The 13,151-nt window shown below is 54.9% G+C and overlaps 2 protein-coding genes across 4 annotated transcripts; one reads left to right on the top strand and one right to left on the bottom strand.

Moving 5' to 3' along the window:
• Positions 1 to 71: 71 nt before the first annotated feature.
• BCL7B (BAF chromatin remodeling complex subunit BCL7B) lies at positions 72 to 4,179 on the top strand. Of its 2 annotated transcripts, none has more exons than XM_032707657.1 (6): positions 72 to 203; positions 513 to 588; positions 1,297 to 1,393; positions 2,352 to 2,537; positions 2,747 to 2,826; positions 3,212 to 4,179. In XM_032707657.1, exons 1-6 carry the CDS (start codon positions 112 to 114, stop codon positions 3,302 to 3,304), a joined length of 624 nt encoding a protein of 207 aa, XP_032563548.1. In that variant the 5' UTR covers positions 72 to 111; the 3' UTR covers positions 3,305 to 4,179. The 2 variants fall into 2 exon arrangements, with proteins under 2 accessions (XP_032563548.1, XP_032563549.1); XM_032707658.1 differs by having other exon boundaries at positions 78 to 203; positions 2,367 to 2,537.
• A 600-nt stretch (positions 4,180 to 4,779) lies between these two features.
• Positions 4,780 to 11,402, bottom strand: LOC116796749 (schlafen family member 13-like). 2 transcript variants are annotated; one of them, XM_032707616.1, is made up of 5 exons: positions 11,295 to 11,402; positions 9,231 to 10,351; positions 8,273 to 8,401; positions 7,070 to 7,817; positions 4,780 to 6,071 (listed from the first exon to the last, which is right to left on the bottom strand). In XM_032707616.1, the coding sequence occupies exons 2-5, from the start codon at positions 10,342 to 10,344 to the stop codon at positions 5,300 to 5,302; spliced, it is 2,763 nt and encodes a 920-aa protein (XP_032563507.1). In that variant the 5' UTR covers positions 10,345 to 10,351; positions 11,295 to 11,402; the 3' UTR covers positions 4,780 to 5,299. The 2 variants fall into 2 exon arrangements, with proteins under 2 accessions (XP_032563507.1, XP_032563506.1); XM_032707615.1 differs by lacking the exon at positions 11,295 to 11,402 and having other exon boundaries at positions 9,231 to 10,503.
• Positions 11,403 to 13,151: the final 1,749 nt, after the last annotated feature.

Here is a 13,151-nt window from a genome sequence, read left to right as displayed (position 1 = left end):
TGACGCAGGACGCGCAGCGCGCGGGCGGGCCGCGCAGGGCGCGTGCGCGGGGCCGGGCGCGGCGGCGGCGGGTGCGGCGGGGGCCGGTGCTGCGGGGGCTGCGCGCGCGCCATGTCGGGGCGCTCGGTGCGGGCCGAGACCCGCAGCCGCGCCAAGGATGACATCAAGAAGGTGATGGCGGCCATCGAGCGCGTCCGCAGATGGTGAGGGGCGGGCCCGCGGGATGGGAGGGGCCCCCGCCGCTCCCGCGCGCAGCCAATCAGCGCGCCGCGGGGCGGGACGCGGGAGCGCGCGGCCAACCAGCGGGCGCGGGTCGCGGGGCCGGCGGCCAATGGGAGCGGGGAAGGGGGGCGGGAGCGCCCGTGACGGGCGGGCGGTGCGTCCAATCGCGGCGTGGCGGAGCGGCGGATTGATGCTCCGCTAGGCCAATCGGGGTGCGGCGGGGGGCGGGGCCTGTTGCCATGGCGCCCCAGGCCGCCCCTGGCCGCCCCTGGCAGCGCCGTGTCCCGCAGGGAGAAGAAGTGGGTGACGGTGGGAGACACGTCCCTGAGGATATTCAAGTGGGTGCCGGTGGCCGACAGCAAGGAGGTGGGTACCGAGCGTGGAGCCGAGCCGGGAGCAGCCGCCTCCAAGGCCGGACGAACCTCCCTTAGCACCCCGCCCGGGCCGAACACCGAGCCCTCCTGAGCAACCCCCGCAACGAGCCACTGCCGAGCCCACCGAGGCCCTCTGGCCGCTCCCCAGGCCCTGCAGAACTCTCCTGAATCCCCCCTAACCCCTGCCAAGCCCCCCAGATCCACCCAGTCAATCTCCGAGCCCCCTTGGCCCCACCGACCCCAGAGCCCACCTGTGCCCACCCCGAGTCCACCCCCGAGCCCCCCACGCCAAACTGAGCACCTGCCGCACCCCTCTGAACCCTCCTGAGCCCCCCCAAGCCCCAAGGAGCCCCCTTGAGCTCCCCATGAGTCGACCTGAGTCCCCCCAGTCCTGCTGAGCCCCCTGAGCTCCCCCAAGCCCTTTCCCATACCCCCTTAGCCTCTCTGCCCAAACCACTCGAGGACCTGGTTATCTGCATGTCACTCCTAGACAGGCATCACCTCCTCTTCTCTCTCCCAATTCCTAGCTTTCCACAGACAGAGTCCTGCCTCCCACTTAGTGAAGTGCCCCCAAAGGGAAGGGAAAAGGCCGGCTTGAGCACATCCCTCTGTGCTGCTGGAGACAGAGAGGGGAAGGGCTCCTCTGGCGCAGCCCGTGCTCCTCTGACCTCCTGTTTGTGCTTTCCTTTCTCTCCTCAAGAAAGAGAAATCCAAATCAAGCAGCAGCACTGCTCGAGAACCCAATGGCTTTCCAGCTGACACCTCTGCCAACTCCTCCCTCCTCCTGGAGTTCCAAGGTGCGTCTGGCTGAGCCCCCTCTGACCTGGGGAAAGACTCCAAGGTTGAACATTGCCAGTTCTGTGTGTGCTGTCTGGATGGGGAAGAACAGTGTCTTTCTCCAGTGTGGGGTTGTGCTGATCCAGTTCTGGACTGTCCCTGCCCAAACCGTTTGGGTTTGCTGTCAGAAGGAATCTTAATCAAATGTTTCTAGGATCTTCCTGTGGGAACCGTCACGTGGAACTGGAGGTCTGGGGGTTCCTGTTCCCCCTTTCCACTCCCTGCTGGGGAGAGGCATGCCTGCAGCCAAGCCCGCTGCTTCCAGCAGTGACTTCCCTGGACCTTGGGATGAAGGGGCAGAGGATGTCCCTGCTGGCTCTTGCTCAAGGTGCTGTGGTACAGCCAGACAAGGCTCTGGCAGTGCCAGAGTTGCTGCTGGCCTGTGCCCAGCCTCTTCTCTGGGCTCCTGGTGTGGCTAAGGAAAACCAGGGAATGTGCTGGCCCTTCCAGGACATGCAGTGAGGTTGTACTGCAGGTGTACAGTTTGGGAAGGTGTGTGCCAGGCCTGCCTCCCCATTCAGAGGCAGGTGCTGAGCATTGCTGCTGGTTCTGCATCTCAAACAGAGGAGGAACAAAACCCTGGTAACACAAGCAGGAAGTTCCTGCCCTCAGAGGCCCGGGGCCCTCAAGGGCTGCAGACGTGAGACTTGGCAGTGCAGCCCCTTTGCCTCCTGCTTTTTTGCACACCCTGGGATCTGTCTGCTCAGACTCGTTCCCTCTCCCCTGGCCAGTTGTGTCTGTGATGCCCCTGGTGTCCTGGTGCACAGCCCTGTGCCCAGCAGCCCTTGTTCTGACAGGGCACAGTGAATCCCCCATTCCACTCCTCTGACAGTGCTCTGCCTTTCTCGGCGAGACCCCGGCTCACAGTGCTGTACTCGGCTGCCCGTGCCCCCGGGTCAAGGTGCTCTCCTTCACCAGGTGCTGTTTCTGCAGATGAGAACAGCAACCAGAGCTCCCTGTCCGACGTGTACCAGCTCAAGGTGGACAGCAGCCCCAACTCCAGCCCCAGTCCCCAGCAGAGCGAGTCCATGAGTCCTGCCCACACGTCCGACTTCCGCACGGACGACTCGCAGCCCCCCACCCTGGGGCAGGAGACCCTGGAAGGTGGGTGCTGGGCTGGGAAGGGAGCAGGGGAATGGCAGGGCCCGGGGAAGGCCACGTTGGAGCCGTTGGTGGTCCGGTGTGTGGCCAAGGCACTGCTGGAAGTGGACAGGGCAGTGGGGTCTTGTGTCTTCTGCTGAAGGTCCTGTCCTGGCTCAGCACTGAGCTGGGTGCTGGGTCTGCATTGCTGTGAACTGTCCTGTTCTCCCCAGAGCCCTCCCTGCCTTCCTCAGAAGTGGCAGATGAGCCTCCCACTCTCACAAAGGAAGAGCCAGTCCCCCTTGAGACTCAGGTAAGGGAAGGGCATCGAAACCACCTCTAAATGTACATGGCCCCTTTCACCCTCATTGCTGCTCCCTGCACCAGAAACATCTGGATGGATGGACTTGCTCTGCAGTCCCAAAGTGCCCCCCAGGGACTCCCCAAATCTTCTGGTTTCCTGAGCTGTCCCCTGGTTCACATCAGGCCTTGAAGTGTGGATGGGAAGGATCAGGGAAGGATGTTGGGGTTTGGGAAAACGACGATTGTGGCGGGCTCCAGGGCTGGAGTGGGTTCCCATTGCTGGTGCCCTGGGGTTTGCATACAGGTGACAGCCCGGGGTGTCCCCAGGGTGTGACAGAGCCTTGTCTGGCTGTGCGTGGCTCAGTGTCACTGCCCGTGACCTCTGGCTCTTGCAGGTAACTGAAGAGGAGGAGGACTCCGGTGCACCACCTCTGAAGAGATTTTGTGCCGACCAGAACTCTGTGTGCCACACGGCCTCGGAGAGCTGAGCCTGCCCGGCCCGGCACCCTCGCCAGCCCCTCGCAGAGCTGCCTGGCCCCCGGCACCGGCGCTTCCCCCCAGCCTGCCCCTTCCCCAGCGTCGGGGCTCCCACCACTCGCATCCAGCCCGCCCTGCCCTGCCCTGCCCTGCCCGATGGATGGGGCCACCGCCAGTACCTGCGAATCTGCCTCTATTTATTGGCTCCCTCTCTCCCTGCTCCGTGCCCTCGAGCTGCGGGGCTCCGCTGGGTGGGCTGCACGCGTGGGGTGGGGGTTCTCCATGGGGCTCCCTACTCTCCCGTGGTCTGGCATATGCTGTTTGCCTGCTCGTGGCTGCCCTGCCTGCCCTTCCCTGGGCGCTGGGAACGGGAGAGCCGCCTCCCACCTGCTCCAGGTGATGTTTCCACTCTGTGGTGAGCGCAGGCGGTGCTGGGGGCGGGGTCAGTGGGGGGAGGCCGGCAGGGACCCGCTGGGACGCTGTGCAATAAGCTGCTGGTTTAAGCCATTGGTGTTGGGAGAGAGGGGAGCGCTTTCCCCTCCCGGAGGGCAGGTACTGGCCGGTCTCGGCTCTGCCCCCCGGGAGCCGGCAGAGCAGGGGGAGCCGCTGCCCTGTACCGGGGGTCCCTGCCCCTCGTACCCGCCGTCCCCGGCACCGGGAAGGACGCGCGGCAGGTGCCGGAGCCCCCGGGAAGCGCTCCCGGCCCGGGGCTCTGCTCCCCCCAAACCCCGCTGCCCCCCAGCCCCGCTCTCCCCCCGCCGCCACTGCATGTCCCGCCGAGTCTGTCATCCAGCCTGGCGAAGCCGAAGGCGCGGCCGCGCGTGGAAGTGGAAAGTTATTTTAGCACTGAATAGAATATTTTTAAAATTAAACTATTTGAAATACAGATGCGGAGTGCGCTGTGTGCGGGGCGGGGAGGGAAGAGCAGGGAAGTGGAAGTCGCCGCTAGATGGGACCGCGCCCAGACTTACTTTGTCCCCAGGACTTTCCATCCCCGAGCCCACGGAGCCGGCCCGGAGCCCCCGTCCCCCGGGAAGGTCGGTCAGCACCCGCTCGGGGTCCCCCATCTCCCCTCCCCGCCCGCCTCCGAGGGCGGTGTCGGGGGGGGAGCGGGCAGAGGAGCCCGGGGCGGCCCCTCCGAGCTGTGCAGCGTCCCCGGCTGCTCCCTCCCGGCTGCTCCACTCCAGGAATGTTTTCCTTAAGACAAGTTTAAACACTGCAGGAGGGCACCTTTACCTGAGTGCGCCGAAGGGCTGCCGTGACACGTGTCACCTGAAACCGGCACTGACAGCCTCGGGTATAACACTTGGCAGGGTTTAGGTCTTCCTTCTCCTCTGACCTTTGGCTGCACTGGAAATTTCTTTCCAATTCCTTGGAAATGTCTATTAGTCCAGGAACACTGGCCCTTGCAAGGCCCTCCCATTTTCTGATCTGGAACGCTGGCCACATAAATACGAGAGATCTCAAAGTCAGAAAAAGCCTTTTATTATAGAGAAACAGAAAGCTGAAAATTGTACAAAAGCCTCCATCAAAAATTTTTTTCTTTTTTACCCTGGGCAAATATGACATTATCATGTCACTATTTATCCAGCTGTAAGAAATCTAATGTCAGAGTAGGCAATTATAGACACCATGTTACTGACAGACATTGGCAAAGCTGCAGCAACAGTCGGAAACTGAGACAGGAAGAAAAGATTTAATTAGGTGGTAGATTCTCAATAAGGTTTTGACAATCAGAGTTTTAGGAGTCACACGGCTGATGTCACATTTGTCATGACAGTAAGAACTGGTCTGTCAACAACACACTCTGTTGCAGCAGCTGGTGGACTTGAACCCTTCAGGAGTCCTGTTAGAATGAGGAAATCTTGGTGACCCATTGCAGTTGCTGATTGTGATGCTGTGTTTCTGCCAGGCTTCTCTCTGATGTCAGTGATATCAGAATAAATGATTGAAATGTTCCAGCATCTAGAGCCACAGGAACTGTCCTCTTAAAAATATCTTTCCTTCTAACAAAACAAATGGACTTTGGTGTTGGCTCTGGACACTGCACAGAGCACAAGATTGTCAAATATCTGCCCTTGCACAGTGAAAGGGTCAATGACAAAGACAATCCTCCTTTCTAGGCCTGAGAAGCGTCGGATGCTGTCAATGACAATGACATTTTTTGAAACATCCTCTGCTAATCCCAAGGCCCTCCTCACCCTGCGCTTCCTTAGTTGTCTTTCTAGCTCATGTTGCAGTTTCTCTCTGAACTGCTCGGCTTCATGCTGTGTGCTGCACAGGATGGCGATATCTCTGAGGGAATAGCCTTCATCAAGGTAGCTCTTGCAGAGCTCGGCCACATGCTTTGCCAATTCATCTGGTCTTATATTGTGTTCTCTAAAGGAACCTGGCAAAGAATGGGCACATTCAGCCTGTTTCAACAACTCCCCCAGCACTTCATAGGGCATACCAATGTTACGTGTTTGGTGGATTTTCCTCATTAGATTTAACATGAAACAGCATATTTCCTCGGCATTCCGGACCATTTTGGTCAGCCATTCCTGAGGATCCATTTTTGAAAAGTCAAGACCACAATCATATGGGTAAGTGGTCTGGAAGAAATCCAGAAAGACCCAGAAAATGCCACCACTTCTTTCAACTATTGACCGGGCGCGTTGGTACCAATCTCCTTCATCACGACGAAAATTCTGAGCTTCATCAACCACAATGTGTTTCACGTGTGGGAAGTTCTTTTTCAGGAAGGCAGCACGTGTCACAGCCTGGCAGTCATTATCTCTTCAAAAAATGAAACAGAAACCCAGAAAAAGAATATGTTAAATAAACAACAGATGTGACCAGCCCTTACTGACTGCCTCCATTTCTCTGGGGGTTCTTGCTTGGAGGGCTCATCCTGCTGGACAATGCCAAAGTGCCCATCTCAGCTGCACCATGCTGTGTCATTTTCCCCATGGAAACATTGATTCCAAGGCATTGGCTGTGTGTAGGCATTGCTGAGCAGCCCCCACCACCTTTGGATGTACCCCAGGAGGAGGCTCAGGCCCACCTGCCTCCACAGCCCTCATGGGAAGGCTCCCCGGGGTGTCCCTCTGCCCTGCTCTCCTGCGGTGCCCGGGCTCCTGCAGGAAGGACAGGTTCCCTTTTCTCCTGGGGTCAGCAGGGACTGGCAGCACTTCTGCTGCCTGCTGGGGCCAGGACCTGCTGCCAGGGCACTGAGCAGGGCTGCATTCCCTGATGTCCTGGGCCTTGTCTGCCCTGGTGGCTGCTGAGCTCCCTGTGCTGGCACAGGAGGAAATGCAGCAAGAGCAAGGCTGGGGAACTGCTCTGCCTCAAATCCTCTCCAAGCAGGGTGTTAGTTTCTGTTCTCCTTGTTACAAGCTCCAAGGGCTCTTCCTGGCACAGCTGCACAAGAGCTCTGAGCAGGCCCAGCACAGACAGTGCTGAGGCAGCAGCAGAGAAAGGGACGGGGGCACTTTTGAGGTCAGCACCAGCTGTAAGAGACCATTACACTGAGGGCACTGTCTTTGGAAGCTCTAACACAATCCTGCAATCCCCAAACATGGAATGCTCACTGCAGTCACTGAGTGCTGGATCTGGGCCAGAGCTCAGCTCAATCCCACTTGCAGCGTGAACTCCTTCCTGGAGATGAAGGTTGTGTCTTTCTGTCAGGCAAAGCTATACATTTGGCAAAGAGAGGTAGATTCAGCAGGGCTTGTGCTGTAGGCACAGAAGATGGAATGAGATAATATAAAGAGGAAATACACGTTACTACTTACCTCACAAAATCCCTCAAGGGTTGATTTTCACAAATATAAAGTATCTCGTCCACGGAACAGTGAAAAGTGTTTTTTATTTTCTCAATGATCTTCAAAGCCACAATTGTTTTCCCTGTCCCAGGAAGACCAAGGACAAACAGCTTCCTGACTTTGTGCAGGTTCTTGGAGAGCAGCTCATACTGTTTGAGAGTGAGAAGGTTGAAAATCTCACAGCCAAGATGGTCACTTAAGTAGGACTTAAAGCCCAGCGCAACAATCACAAGTGCCCGCAGGAAGGCAGGGATGTCCCTGGAGGTGAGGATGTAACTCTTTGGGTAAAGGCTGGTGGAATCATGCAGGGTTTCTTGCCAGGGAACATCATTCTCTTCAACTGCTCTCTGGTCCTCTGTGCCATTCAGCTGCAGGATCTGGGGAATCACACACACTCTTGAAGTATATCCCCCATCATTGACTAGTTTTTGCTTCAAGGCACGAGCAGTTTCTCTCCAGGTTCCAGATGTGACACAAGAGGTGTCCCTGACCACAGTAAACAACACTGGATACTCACTGTCGGCTACTAGGAGAGCATCACACACAACATCCTGGTTTTTCTGCAAGCCAATGTCAACAGCCCAACTCCTTGAAAATATCAGTACCCCCTGGGTAACTCCACAGAGTTGTTTTCTCATTAAATCCTCTAATCCAGGGTACTCTGAGAACAGGTCAGTGCAGATGGTTTCTGGCTTCCATTTGATTTCATTAGAACCCACTAGAAAAAAAAATAATCAAAACTTAGGAAAGCAAAACACAGCAAATCATTTACTCAAGACAGCAGTTACTAGGGGGAGATGTTACACCATGAGGTCATCAAAGTGAATCATTAACTGGATTTCAGTTATGCTCAAAATAAATTGTTCTGTCTCTCTTTTTTCTCCGAGAAGATTTTGAGCATAACAGTGGTCAGACAGTGCACAAAGCCCTCGGAGTCCAGGTGTATTCTCAATAACTGTGTGCATCAGGGATTATATTTAGTGACAAAAATAGGAGAAGATATCAGAGCATCTGAAGAATCAGGGAAAAAAACTTTTTTGGAGCCACTGCACCTTTTAAAATCACCCTAATAGTGCTTTGCCTAAAATCTGATATTTAGATTATGCTATCTTCCTTGAACTTCCGTCAAATAAAAGCTTAAATTAAGAAAGAAATCCAGAACAAATACCATACCTGGGTAGAGATGTTCTTGGAGTTCAGCTGCACACTGCAGACCAGCTCTGGAATAAACTGGCTTGATCAGAGGAGGGCCGTTTGCCAAGCTGAGCTCAGTCTTAAATTCATCAGCCAAAGCTGACACAACTAGGGGGAAGAAATGTATGTTATATCCATCAGTATCCTTCCATGTGAACTTTTAAAACACTGCACTAAAGAGTAACTAAAAGGGTTAATTTCAATCCTCCCTTTGCAATCCTACCCAAGAAAATGCTGCCTACACAGTTAAGAATGACAGGACTCCAGTGCTTGCCCAGAAAAGCTGTGGTTGCCCCACCCCTGGAATTGTTCAGGGCTGGGTTGGACCAGGCTTGGTGCCACCTGGTCTAGTGGAAGGTGTCCCTGCCCATGGCAGGGGATTAGTATGAGATGATCTTTCAGGCCCTTCCAACCCAACCCATTCAGGATTCTGTGATCTGTATTTGCTGTAGAAGAGAGAGGGCTCTCTCTAAAAGGTGGCTTTATAGTTCAAAGACAAGATCTAGACCCTACGTGGGAAGAGTTTGAGACCCCAACTTTCATGGGAAGACATTTCACAATGAAGTTGGGCAAAGTTCCTTAAAAGAAGCAAAACCTTGCAGCCCTGCTCCTTCAAAACAGCCCTTAACCACCACAGAGCTGCTTCTGGGAGATCTTGAATCTTCCCACTTCATTTAGGCCATGTGGGATCCCTAGGAAGGAAGGTTTATTCCAATTGGGAGTGCTTCAAGAAGTGCTGCTGAACCGGTTCAGAGGGTGAGGTGCAACTGCAGGACAGTGACCACACTGTCACCTCGGGGCCTGGGGCTGGGCCTTGGGCCAAAGGGCCTTTTCTGGGTTTGTGAGAACTCCCAGCAGAAAAAGTTGGGTTTTCCTTCTGGACATTTACAGCCCAAGGCAGAAATGAAGTTGGCTCTAACATAGGTGCAGATTTTACCTGGGTCTGAAGCTGTCATGAGCTCCATCCATTTCCCAGCTCTCAGTCTTTCAATCGTGCCACCCATCACCATCCAGGATTCGGGGTCACCACAGAACACAGGGCAGCAGGACTGTTCAACGTGCACAGCACAGATGTAGCCCTGTGAACATCCTGCTTGGTCATAAACATCCAGGGTGCGTGTCTGGAACTGCACTCCCAGAGCCCCAGAGCCACAGGAGTGATAGACAGGCAGAGAGAGAATGGTCTTGGCCACTGTTTGTTCTAAGGCTTCTTTTTCCACATTACTGTGGGTTCCAGTGACTTTACCGTTGTCATCCACACCAAAAAATAAATATCCACCCTCAGTGTTTGCAAAGGCAGAGACATATTTAGGAAGGTTTTTGCTTATGTATTCCAAGACATTCTCTGTACTGTATTGCTGAAATTCAATATGAGTTGTTTTTGTGAAACCCAGGACCTCCCCAACCAGTACTTTGTCTCTCTTTAGAAACCTGGCTGCAGCATCTTGGATGTCATGCTCCTGAATGTTCAGAGGAGTCTCATCTGCTCCATCAGAAACACTCAGTCGAGCTTTCTTGGCACTCAGCCCACCCACATTGTCGCACTTGGCAGAGCTTTTCTTCCCCCTCAGGAATTCAGGGGCAACTCTTGACTTGACAGGGAAAACGGAATTACTGGACCGATAAAACAAACCAGTGCTCAGGCTGCAGAGACGCGGCTTGGTGGCTTCTGTACTTCCTTGTTCCAGGCCTCCACAGCTCCATGTTTTAACAAAAAGCAGCAAGTTACTCCCCTCCTGCATCCACGTGAAGTATTCACCGATCTCGTTGCTGCCAATGCAATCCCGGAGGCTGTTCTCGATGTCCAGCCCAATGCCATGCTCCCGGAAGCAGTAATTCCTGTCCTCACTCTCCATCCTCACTATTCCTCCTTGGGAATTCAGCAATGCACACACTGCTATGGAAAGGTCCCTTCGTTGCCTTTTCTGATTCTGATTCTCATTCATCTTCTTTCTGTAACTCTCTCCGACAAGCATTTTCCCAATATCTATCACCACATCAGCATAGTTTGTGTTCAAGTTGATCAGCAGATGCTCTTCCTGGTTGGCCATCCTGATCCTGGAGGGATACATTATTAAAAACAATTCATGATTATCACAGAGTTATTTGGGTTGGGAAAGCCCTCTGAGACCGTGAACTGTTCCCCCAGCACTGCCAAGGCCACCACTAACCCATGTCCCCAAGTGCCACATCTACATGTCTCTTAAACCCCTCCAGGGATGGGGACTCCACCACTGCCCTGGGCAGCTGTGCCAGGGCTGGATAATCCTTTCTCCCTAATATCCAACCAGAATCTTCCCTGGTGCAACTTGAGGCTGTTTCCTCTGGTTCTGTCCCTTGTTCTCTGGGAGAAGAGCTGGACCCCCACATTGTTCCACTCCCCTGTCAGGGAGCTGCAGAGAGCAAGAAAGTCCCCCTTGAGCCTCCTTTTCTCCAGGCTGAGCCCCCCCACCTCCCTCAGCTGCTCCTCACCAGACTGGTGCTCCAGATGCTTCCCCAGTTTTGCTGCCCTTGTCTGCACACCCAAAGAAGTGCCAAAGAAGAGCAGACACACGGCAGTGGGACCAAGAAAACCCAGGAAAAAGGAAACATTGGAAACATCGGGAAATGAAAGTCACTGTTTGCAAGGCACAGGCAGGTGCGAGGGCGCTGGTGCAAAGGCAGCGAGAGCGGTGGGTTAAGGCAGGAGTTGCTGGGGCTCTCTGGCCGCCCGGGCTGCAGCCGCTGCTCTGAAGCCCCGTCCAAGGAAGGCGCATCCCCGCTCACCGCGGCCGATTCCTCCCGGCTCCCGTGAGCGGCCCGGGCCGCCCCAGGTCGGTCCCGCTTCCGACACCGGCCCCGGAGGCGGCTCCGCCGGGCGCTGCCGCCGGCTCGGCTCGGGCTCGGGGCTCTGAGCTCGGGGCTCGGGTCCGACCGCTCCGGACAGCGCCGGGCACCGGCCGGGGGGGCACCGGGCGGGCGGGGAGGGGAGGCGGGGGGCCCGGAGCGGGCACTGACAGACCTTCCCGGGGGACGGGGGCTCTGGTCCGGCTCCGTGGGCGCGGGGGCGGTGAGTCCCGGCGCTATCGGGGCTTCGCGGCGGCTCCCGGCGAGGAATTCCCAGCGCGGTCCTGCCCGGCGCAAACTTACAGGAGCGAACCTCCCACCTGTCCCCCTCCCGCCCCTTCGCTTCCCCGTTGACACCCCGCCTACAGCGTTCTCTGCATCTATATTTCAGATAGTTTCATTTTTAAAATATTCTATTCAGTGCTAAAATAACTTTCCACGTCCACGCGCGGCCGCGTCTTCGGCTTCGCCAGGCTGGATGACAGACTCGGCGGGACATGCAGTGGCGGCGGGGGGAGAGCGGGGCTGGGGGGCAGCGGGGTTTGGGGGGAGCAGAGCCCCGGGCCGGGAGCGCTTCCCGGGGGCTCCGCACCCTGGGCCAGCCCCCGGCTTTGGGGGTCATTCGGCACCGGCGGCTTCTGCAACTCAGACCCCCCCAAACCTCCACCTGAGGGGGGTCCCCTATATTCCATCTCCCAGCCTCTGTGAGAGAGGGGTCCCCCACATTTCCTCTGCACCTGAAACTCCTTTCCAATTAATTGGAAATGTCTATTAGTCCAGGAACACTGGCCCTTGCAAGGCCCTCCCATTTTCTCATGTGGAACGCTGCCCACCACAAATACAGGAGCTCTCAATGTCAGAAAAAGCCTTTTATTACAGACAGGCTGAAACCCAAAAATTTTGTACAAATGTCTCAGTCAAATACCTTTTTTTTTTGTTTTTTCCCTGGACAAATATAACATTATCATGTTACTGTTTATCCAGCTTTATCTAATATCAGAGTAAGCAGTTATAGACACCATGTTACAGACAGATATTGGCAAAACTGTGGCAATGGTTGGCAGCTGAGACAGAAAGAAAAGACTTAGTTTAAGTGGTAGATTCTCAACAGGGTTTTGACAGAGTTTTAAGAGCCACACTGCTGATGTCACATTTGACATGACAGTAAGAATCGGGCTGTGAACAATACACTCTCCTGTAACTGCTGGTGGACTTGAACCCTTCAAGAGTCTTGTTAGAATGAGGAAATCTTGGGGATCCACTACAGTTTCTGATTGTGATATCATATTCCTTGTGTAACAGCACATGGTGTCTAGTGTTGGCTCTGGACACTGTGCAGAGCAGAAGATTGAAATCTTGTGAAATGTCAGCGTGGATGAGAAACAATCTTCCTCATTCAAATAAACATGCATTAGGTAGGTGGAGCACATGTATTAGATAGGCAAGTTCATGTGAATTTTTCTATATAAAAGATATAACTTTCTACACCTTGGTGTGCTTGATTTGTGGAAACCTCGTGCTGGTTTAAAGGTAAACCGTCAGGGGAAATGAACCCAACTCGAAAGAGATTATAAGAATAACAATTTAATAAAAATAATACAATTATACAGATGAACAATTGGGTTTAGCCCACAAAAACCCAGATGTATAACCCGGCACCCTGGGGCATGGTGTTCGTTGGCTCCTGTGCTGAGCCCCACGTGGTCCCCTGAGTCCAAAAGTAAAAGTAGAGGAAAAAACCTATTGGTGCGAGTGATGGTCAAAGTCCTGTCGAGAGTAGTGGTCTCAGTCTGGTTGAGAGCGGTAGTCGCAGTTCGGTTGAGGTTCTGGTCCTCCTCTGGATCCCACAAGTGGTACCAGAAGTCCCAAGACCCCAAGATTATATACCCTCGGGTAGGAATGGCCAGTACCTCCCCCACGCCAGGGAGTTCCACAATGGGCGATTGTGAGTCACGGGTGTGAGAACAGGGACAGACTCCTCTCACAGGCGTCCTAACACCCGGCTTATAGCCTGAGGGGTCCTGAGGGGTCG

This window comes from Chiroxiphia lanceolata, chromosome 20, assembly GCF_009829145.1.
Source record: "Chiroxiphia lanceolata isolate bChiLan1 chromosome 20, bChiLan1.pri, whole genome shotgun sequence".
NCBI lineage: Eukaryota > Metazoa > Chordata > Aves > Passeriformes > Pipridae > Chiroxiphia > Chiroxiphia lanceolata.
This window is presented reverse-complemented; position numbering and strand designations above follow the sequence as displayed.

Excerpts from the sequence above, each read along its gene's own strand:
- BCL7B (XM_032707657.1), top strand. The coding sequence starts at position 112 with ATGTCGGGGCGCTCGGTGCGGGCCGAGACCCGCAGCCGCGCCAAGGAT. Across the intron at positions 204-512 it reads ATCGAGCGCGTCCGCAGATG|GGAGAAGAAGTGGGTGACGG; the intron begins GTGAGGGGCGGG and ends CGTGTCCCGCAG. Across the intron at positions 2,538-2,746 it reads GGGGCAGGAGACCCTGGAAG|AGCCCTCCCTGCCTTCCTCA; the intron begins GTGGGTGCTGGG and ends TGTTCTCCCCAG.
- LOC116796749 (XM_032707615.1), bottom strand. The coding sequence starts at position 10,365 with ATGTATCCCTCCAGGATCAGGATGGCCAACCAGGAAGAGCATCTGCTG. Across the intron at positions 8,402-9,230 it reads CATGACAGCTTCAGACCCAG|TTGTGTCAGCTTTGGCTGAT; the intron begins GTAAAATCTGCA and ends TCTTCCCCCTAG. Across the intron at positions 6,072-7,069 it reads CCCTTGAGGGATTTTGTGAG|AGATAATGACTGCCAGGCTG; the intron begins GTAAGTAGTAAC and ends CATTTTTTGAAG.